Source organism: Octopus sinensis, linkage group LG6 (genome assembly GCF_006345805.1).
Source record: "Octopus sinensis linkage group LG6, ASM634580v1, whole genome shotgun sequence".
Classification (NCBI taxonomy): domain Eukaryota; kingdom Metazoa; phylum Mollusca; class Cephalopoda; order Octopoda; family Octopodidae; genus Octopus; species Octopus sinensis.
The window spans coordinates 39,422,197-39,431,894 of record NC_043002.1 but is presented as its reverse complement, the minus strand read 5'-3'; the positions used below and the strand labels follow the sequence as shown (position 1 = coordinate 39,431,894).

Sequence of the window (9,698 nt, the reverse complement as noted above, 5' to 3'; positions counted from 1 at the left end):
ATATCTTTGTAGAATATTGGAAATGAATGATGTAGCTAGTATGACTGACACTCATTTACAAATATCATGCGATGCCAAGATAAGGATGGACACACACAACAGGCATTTTTTTCGGTTCCCATCTACAAAATCTGATCACAAAGTTTCAGTCGTCCTGAATCTTTATTAGAAGACACCTGCCCATGTGGATGGGAAGCAAACTTCTTAACTACACAGTCATGCTTGCATTTAAACAATATTTGAATATCAAAAGAATAACACAAAAACCATAGAAAACTTTTTTATTTAAAATTACAAAAAATTTTGTCATGGTGTTATTCAATTTTTACAATATAATCTCTTTAACAAATAATGTCTAATTTAATCTCACATTTTCGGTTGAGGAATTATAAAGACAAAAATTCTTCATCATAACTTAGATTTGCTCTTATGATGTAAGTAATGAAACTTAGACTTACAGCACTTAGTATTTTAAAATCAAAATGAGTATATTTAGGATTTGAAAAATATTCCACTGTTTGTGCTTTTAATGTTTATTGATAAATAAAGATTTTTATTCTGATTAAGTCTTAATTATAATCTCTTTTAATATTTTAATATGGCGATGTAATATGCTGAGGACATTAAAATTATATAAATAATACTTTTAAATAGATATTCTCATCGGTGAGTAAATGTTAATTAGTTTTTAGAGTAAAGCTTTTAAGTTTAATTATTTCAAAAAAGAAAATATTTGGATTTAATTTTTAGTAACACCCAATGAAATTTGTTAAAAGATTTTAATTTTTAGGGATAATTGGGTCACCATAATTGCACTGTGACTCAATTCCTAAATTGTATGATGATCCACCATTCTTGTAGGCACTTGTTACAATACGGAACCATCCTTGTTCACCCTGAAAGTATACGAAAGTCATGAAAATAAGATAAATCAGTTTCCTGACAACTTTTTTTTACTGAGTCAATAAAATTATCTTTTCCTCATTAAATGTTTTGGCATTCAGATTATTCTGTCAAATCAAATGCTTATTTATTCACACTGATTTGGAATTAATCATGAATTATCTTGTAGCTTCAAGATTTCAATGATGTGATTATTTATTTTCAGACCGACATTGTAGAGTAGGTGTGAGTGAGGGCGTGCCCGACATTTAACAGGTAGAGTATTTGGGGCCTGATGTGGCTAGTTTAAATGAACATTTGATAGGTAGAATATTTCGGCCTGATATGACTAATTTAAATGATAAAGGGTTTAACCACAAATTATATGTTATTTTTTATTTCTTTTTCTTTTCCATGGCTTAGTCATGTTATAAAAGAAACAGCAGCATCAGTACAGCACCCATGACTTTCAGAAACATTTTTTCATGCTCAGGATTATCATAAAAGAATACCCTCCATCAGGCATTTGCCATATTCTGAACACCTTACTTCCCTGGGCATGGACACATTGAAACTCCGACGTCTGGCAGCTGACTTGGCAGACACCCATAAAATTATTAACCATCTTACAAACAATAATTCTGAGCACCTTTTCAAACTCCACCCGTCTAGCACCCGTGGACATATTTACAAAGTCAGAAAACAGCACAGCTCCCATGACTTTAGGAAACATTTTTTCACGCTGAGAGTTGCTGAAGCATGGAACAAACTGCCGGCATCGGTTGTTAGTTGTCGGAGCACTGCATCCTTCAAAACTTCCATGCTTTCTGAGATTCGCCAACACTACACCTGATTTCCTCCCCTCCATACACACACAAGCATGTATCTGACTCATACGTTGTTCGCTTTCCAGACATTAGTACATTACTGCATACACTTTATACGCACTTTCTGACAAGTTGTGGTGCACCTGAGCACTGTATAATATTTCATTATTATATTATTTTATAACATAGAATAAACCACCTGAGTCAGTTGTTTTGTGCATCAATCCTATCTTTTATCCTTTACTTTTTTTCAGCTTTTGGATAGTGGCCATGCTAGAACACTGCCTTGAAGGGTTTAGTTGAATAAATTGATCCCAGGACTTATTTTTAAGTTTGATATTTTTTTAATTGGTCCCTTTTGCTAAACCACTATGTTACAGGAACATATACAAACCAATACTGGTTGTCATGTGGTGGGGGTACAAAAACACACATACGAGTATATGTACATATATAATGCCAACGTATTTTTAAATATTTTTTAAAATATTTAAAAATATTTACGTATTTTTAAATATTAAATATTTATATGTTCATATACTTGAGTGTTTTAATGCTATATTATCTGGAACTTTATATTGATTTATTAAGGTCCAACGAAAGCGCACATATATACTGAATATTCTATTGGATAATAGGTCATGTTCCTCTAGTTTTCCGCTGGTATTGCCTCCATTGAAATCATAAATATGTACATATACATACATATATGACAGGTTCCCACATAGTTTCCATCTACCAAATCCACTTACAAGGCATTGATTAGCTCTAGGCTATAGCAAAAGGCACATGCCTGAGGTGCTGCACAATGGGACAGAATCTGAATCCATGTGGTTGCAAAGCAAGCTACTTAACCATACAGACATGACAGAAGAAAATCATGTTTTCTGATGCTCTGAAATATTCTTTCTACAATAGAGAGAAGCATGAATTTTGCAGGAGGAGACTAGTTGATTATATTGACCTCAGTACTCAACTGGTACTTATTTCATTGCTTGGAAAGGATGAAAGGTAAAGTTGACCTCAGCAGAATTGGAACTTAGAACATAAAGACAGATATAATGCTGCTAAGCAACTAGTACGGTAATATTCATATTTCTTTATTGCCCACAAGGGGCTAAACATAGAGGGGACAAACAAAAGGATTAAGTTGATTACATCGACCCCAGTGCGTAACTGGTACTTAATTTATCAACCCCAAAAGGATGAAAGGCAAAGTCGACCTCAGCGGAAGTTGAACTCAGAACGTAATGGCAGACGAAATACCGCTAAGCATTTCGCCTGCCGTGCTAACATTTCTGTCAGCTCGCCACCTTAACTGGTATGGTAATATCCAGCCATCTTCAGAATTGTTCATATGCCGGGCAAAATACTTAGCGGCATTTCTTTCAGCGCTTTATGTTCTGATTTCAAATGCCACTGAGGTCAGCTTTGCCTTTCATCCTCTTGGGGGTCGATAAAATAAGTATAGTTAGTTGAGCATTGGGGTTGATGTAATCGACTTATGCCCTCACCTGAAATTGTTGGCCTTGTACCAAAATTTGAAAGCAATATTCAGCAAGCTTGCAGAATTGTAAGCATGCAGGGCAAAAATGCTTAAAGTGCATAAGGATGTCAAAAGTAGATTTGGTGAATTTTGGGGAAAATATGGAATTTTTGAAGGATGCAGTGTCCTAACAGCTAACAGTTGATATGGGTAGCTTATTCCATGCGTTGACAATTCTGAGTGTGAAAAAATACGAGTTATGGATGCTGCGCTGTTTTTTTTTTATTTTATAAGCATGTAGAGATATTGAATTCAATTTGACGTTGGTTTCGATAGACCATAACAAAAATTGTACAAAGAAAAGACGGCTAAAGAAAGATTTCGACAACATATATTAAAGACAGTCTCATCAAGAACCTTAACCTTGAAATACATTCCAAACTTTTTTAATAAGAGTTATTTCCCTTGCAACCGCCATTAAGTTCTTTTTCTCTTTCTTTTTTTGTGCTTCACATAAAAAAATAATTGTCGTCACCACTCCATCATCTAGCTGTTAGTGGTATTTAATATATAATTATCACTGTATTTGATGGCATATAAAAACCATATTTTTCAGGAAAAAAAATGTCTCAAAAACCACTTATGAAGGCATAAATACTATATGTTTTTATGCCTTCAAAATTTCTTTCTGAATATGTCCTGCTGAAATAGAGATGCATCTAATATGCACGTGCATCTTTTATGCCATCAAATAAAGTAAATCTATTCTTCATCTCCATTGGAAAAAATAAAATACTTTACAGTATTTGTTTCTGCTCTTCACATTCTGAGTTCAAATCTCACTAAGATCAACTTTATATTTCATTCTTCCAGGGTAGATAACGGGCCAGTAAACTACTAGAGTTGGTACAATCGACTGTTTCTCTCCCTCAGATATCTGGTCTTGTGTCTATGTCAGAAACATTATCATTATGTACATTATTTACATTTGATGGATATTTGTCCTCATCTTGTTTGTTGTTAGCACAACGTTTTGGCCTTCTTCAGGTGTCTTGGGGGCATTTCGAATCTGGGTTCTCATTCCTAAGGTATTTTTCGATGTTATTATTATTATTATTGTTGTTGTTGTTGTTCAGGTTGCTTGAAATCGAAATCGGAAACTTGGGGTTAGTAGCCCATGCTCTTAACCACTACACCATAGGCCCGTGGGCCTATGGTGTAGTGGTTATCAACTGAAACGTTGTGTTAACAACAAACAAGATGAAGATAAATATCCGTCGAATGTAAATAATGTACATAATTCCTCTTCTCTTAAATATAGAACTGTATCATCATTATTATTATCATTTGATCTAAGGTGGTGAGCTAGCAGAATCATAGGCATGCTGGGCAAAATGCTTAGTGGCATTTCATTCACCTTTACATTCTGAGTTCAAATTCTTCCAAGGTCAACTTTGCTTTTCATCCTTTTGGAAGGTCAATAAAATAAGTACCAGGTAAAATCTGGGGTTGAATGTAATCGACATACCCCCTTCCCTAAATCTGCTGGTCTTGAGCCTAAAAATCAGGACTCCAGATCAAATGCTTTGTGAAATTTTGTCTATTGTTATGTTCTGAGTTCAAACCTCACCAAGGTTGACTTTTGGTCAGTTGAACAATGGGGTTGGTGTAATCGGCTAGCCCCTTCCCTCATAATTTCAGGCTTTGTGCCTATTGTAGGAAGGACTGTTATTACCTAACTTTTATTTATTTTTTTTTTTGCCTTTTTCTCCGCAGCAACAAACTTTAATTCTTTTCCCAAAATTTTAGACTTTTCAGAACTAGTTAATTCTAACAAAAAAAAAACAAAAAAAAAACAGAGATTTTATAATTCCTGATATTTTAATTTCTTGGAATGGTTAAAACAATCCATCTTGGAGTTCTTTCCCATGTCATTCTACTCGCACATCTGTAGTACTGGAGCTGTGGACCTTTCATTGCAGTGAGTGGCAACTCAATCTGAAAAGACTTTCTGAGCTCCAAGCTACCCACCCTGTCAAGTAGTATTACCCTCGAGATCCTTTGAAAGAACCCTATTTTGAACACTTGTATTCAGATTGTAATTTTTTTTTGAGGTGGCGAGGAGGTCATTACCCAGCATTCACAGCCATAAGTGAGGATTCTAGCTGAGCTAACTAATAGGAAACTTAAAGGTAATCCAAGAACATGATGGTTGGATAATATCTATAGTCTCAGTCGGTCACACATAGAAATCCAGCTGGAAACGGTAATGAAGGCTGTTTCTGATAGAACTCTATGGAAGTAGTGCCTAAAGACTCTTCCCCCACGACTCTCCCAAGAGTAGTGGGCAGAGAATATGGATGAATGAATGGTTGGATGGGGTGGATGGATGGATGGATGGATGGATGGATGGATATTTTACTTATCACAATAGATTTCTGCTGAATTGTCCGCATCTTTATTCTGATATTTTCTGTAATATTATTGTATTTTTACAGAGATGTACTTGCATAGCAAGTGATTTGATCTGAGATCGTGTGCTGAAACGAAAACAATTGCGGCATGGAAGGTGTTTGTAAGCCATTTAAGAAACACACAAAAGCTGTTCGATTCACTTCAACATTTAAGTTTAATTTGTCAAAATATTTTCGTTGCTTTAAGACTGCGACCTGTTCACTGACAAAAATCCGAGTATTGTATTTTTATCCTGATAGAAAAACATATAGTCTGGCAATGGTCTAAACACATGGTATATTAGTTTTTATACTTTTTATACACTTCTTGTTAATAACATAACTTTGTGTGAACAGGATATCACCATTAAAAGTGACTGTTGTTATTGCAACTTATGTTCTTTACATACAGATGCAGGCACATGTGCACATACACACACACACACACGCATGCACCAACACACACACTTAGAAAGCATTTCACTTTTTTCGTTTTTTACATAACTCAAACTTATGGAACACTTGATAGCTTATCGTTTTTGGATCAACAAGGTTATCTAGAGAGGCAGCACTAAAAATTCCAGTTTCTGCTGTGTCAAGCACTCTGGATTCAGGTGTGGACAATGAAAGCAGATTTTTCTCCATGGCAAAAACTGAATTTACTATTACAAGCTACTTACTGCTGCTGCAGCTGTTGTTGTTGTTGTTGTTGTTGTTGTTAAGCAACAAGACGAGTAAGGGTGATTAGGTGATGATCTAGAACTTAGGGGCAGGAGACCCCAGACCTTGGGAAAAAAAAAAAAACTTTGGTTGTCTTGTTGTAGTCGAGGGCTCTTCGATGACGCCCAACATCATTGGGAGGTGGCCCTCAAAGTCACTGGAAATAGAGATCTCCAGGTCCAAATTCTTGGACGGCTGCTGCTGCTGCTACTACTACTACATCAACAACAATGAATGATACTGCTCATGATATATTATTAGAGGTTGACTCATATGTTGGCAATGGACCACAGTTCAGGAGTGTTGACAAAACACAGACTACTGATCTCTCAGCTGGTTGCATTGGCATCCATAATAATGGGTAACTCTAAGACAGACCAGATCAGCAGGAAGCAGCAATTCCATTTATTCTTCGAGTTTTTGAGTTGGACTTTGGTCAAAGTACACATTTTTCATACTTCCATTGACCAGTAAGAAGTAGCTATGAACTATAGTTGTTTCAATCAACATTATAAAAATAAGCATTTAACTTGTATGAAATAAATTTGTAATTTCTTACCCAAAATGATCCCCAGGAATTTCTGCCAAGCCAATATTCAATACCAGTGCTATTATCAACTCCCCAGCCAACAATGGAAATAATATGGTTTATCTGAAATACAATATCACATTATATAATTAGTGTCACTGTCTCATGGAAATTATACAGAAAACTATAATTCATAAAAGTGAATATCAAGAAAAAAATCAGTTTCTTGTTTATGGTAGGAAGTAATGAAAAGGACTGATAGTCAGTAAAAGAAATAGAATTGAGATTGTCTTTCTTTTACTTACTGATCACCTTAAAACCTTTGCCTGTCTGAAGCATTTTCAAAAGTTTATTCTAAACATTCACGCTTGTTTTCAGACTTTAAGTTAACCCTTGTTTTTTATACATTCTGAGTAATACTCTCTTTTACTTGTTTCAGTCATTTGACTGTGGCCATGCTGGAGCACCGCCTTTAGTCAAGCAAATCGACCCCAGGACTTATTCTTTGAAAGCCTAGTACTTATTCTATTGGTCTTTTTTGCTGAACCACTAAGTTACAGGAATGTAAACACACCAGCATCAGTTGTCAAGCGATGTTGGGGGGACAAACACAGACACACAAACACACACACAACACATATATAAAATGAGCTTCTTTCAGTTTCCGTCTACCAAATCCACTCACAAGGCTTTGGTCAGCCCAAGGCTATAGTAGAAGACACTTGCCCAAGGTGCCACGCAGTGGAACTGAACCCGGAACCAAGTGGTTGGTAAGCAAGCTACTTACCACACAGCCACTCGTATGCCTATAAAACTTTCCTTTCGTAAATCCCAAGTTATTTTGATAGTTGAAAAACAGTGGTAATGTGTGTCATATATGATGTATAGACACCAGGGAAATATTTCCTGTGTATCATATGTAATATACATGATAGGCAAAAGTATAATTACAGTCAAATGCTCATTTACAAAATACCAAACTTGACATTGAATTCATACTAAAACAATCTTGAATTTTTTTTCTGTGATAAGCGCAGATGTGGCTATAGGCCAGGTATGAATGTACTGCTAAGAAGGTTGCTTCCCAACCACATGGTGTCAAGTTCAGTCTCACTATATGGTACCTTGGGCATGTATCTTGTAATATAGCCCCAGGTCAACCAGAACTTTGTGAGTGGATTTGGTACACGGAAATTGTGTGGAAGCCTGTTGTGTGTGTGTGTGTGTTCTTGACACTGTGTGATAATTGTCATTCATTTCCAGTATCCTGTGAGAGCATGTCTGACCATGAGGAAATATAATCTTGCTTGGAAATAGGTGAGGGTTGACAACAGAAAGGGCATCTGGTTGTCAAAAATCTTCCTCAGTAAAATTTGTTTGACCCATGCAGCTACAGTATCTGTCATTAATTTGTTACATATAAAATGTTACATTCTATTATGCTGGGGTCACCAGAATGTAATGTTTTATAAGCATAAATACATGGCCAACCCATTTCTGTAAGAAAATATTGTTAGTAGCAATGGCCTTTATTTTATCATTACAGTTTCAGATACAACTTCTTCAAGTTGTTGTTGCACAATGATTATTTTCAGCTCTATAGTCCATCTTGTGGATAGATTATCTGTGAGTGACTGCTGGAAAAACATGTAAAAAGGAGGGAGAATGAGTAAAAAAAAGTTGTGTAGTCACATGGTGACAAGCCATACATATGAAGTTCTCCTTTTGGCTAGGGGCCAAGCAAAAAAAGATAGACCCAAATTTGGGTTCCGTATTTATATTTTTTCTAACTAAATTGGATCAAGCTTAACAAAGGATTTTCCATCTCCTGTTTGCCTGACCTAAGTTTGACTTGAAAAGTTACAGGTTAACAGCTAACACTCATAAATTTCTTAGTGCAAAAGCTGAGAACAATAGGAAGGAACTTGTAGAAAAATCTGGGCTAGGTTTCTAATCTTGGTTGAGAATCTAAGAAGCTATTTGTTACAGCATTTTCCTTTCAAGCATTATACTAATAACATTCTTAAAACTTGTCCCTCTTGTGTCTTTTTCTCGTTTTAGCTCATTCACTTTATATCAAAGACCTTCCTGATAGGAAAAATGTATTTTGTGATAATGACTAGTGCGATATAATCATTGCTATGTGCAAAATAATACAAAACCAGAATATTCTACTTGAAAAAGGAGTATTTTCACTCCAACAAAGAACAAAATATATCTTAATAATCATTCAAGTTTTAAAATCAATGAAATATAGAAAAAAAAAACAAACAAAAAGAAAATCAAAAGTGAATACATACCATTATTGCTTTATTATATTCTTTGTACACACCACCAGCATAATCCTCAAATCCATTTGTGACCATCATTCCACAGCTATAAAATAAATTGTTTAAAGATAATGAAAATTTAAAAATAAATATTGAAATAAATTTTGTTGTGACTACAGAGGGTCATTATGCCAATATTATTAACACACACACTGGTTCAATTCCACTCCTTTATTATTAGTCAATTTGTTATATATCCAACTAACTAATTGATTATTTGTTTAACTTGGTTAAACAGTAAGTCATTTATTTGTTTTTGTTTGTCAAAGCTCTTTCGTGACTATTTGCAACCTTCTCAGTGACTTTTCTCTTAGTTCGTTATGGAGGTAGCATTTGTCTGTCTGAGACCTTGTGTGTACAAAAACAAAGGAAAATAGATGATTTCAATAAAATTAAAGGTTATAATTCAAAGACCTTTGAAGGATTTATACACATCAAAGCTTAGTTCCAGTTCTATATTAACTGTGAAAT

General features: G+C 35.0%; 1 protein-coding gene and 1 long non-coding RNA gene across 2 annotated transcripts in view; both read right to left on the bottom strand.

Moving 5' to 3' along the window:
• Positions 1-483: 483 nt before the first annotated feature.
• The window catches only part of LOC115212941 (cathepsin Z), a 43,114-nt gene continuing 33,899 nt past the window's right edge, over positions 484-9,698 (bottom strand). The window contains exons 5-7 of the mRNA XM_029781785.2: positions 9,198-9,273; positions 6,928-7,020; positions 484-896 (exon numbers count right to left, since the gene is read on the bottom strand). Of these exons, the coding sequence (XP_029637645.1) occupies positions 780-896; positions 6,928-7,020; positions 9,198-9,273 (286 nt within the window). The 3' untranslated portion in view covers positions 484-779. The remainder of the gene's footprint in view (positions 897-6,927; positions 7,021-9,197; positions 9,274-9,698) is intronic.
• On the bottom strand, positions 6,290-6,919 carry LOC118763885. The gene is made up of 2 exons (XR_004999644.1): positions 6,580-6,919; positions 6,290-6,339 (listed from the first exon to the last, which is right to left on the bottom strand). It is a non-coding gene; the product is annotated as an uncharacterized LOC118763885 (long non-coding RNA).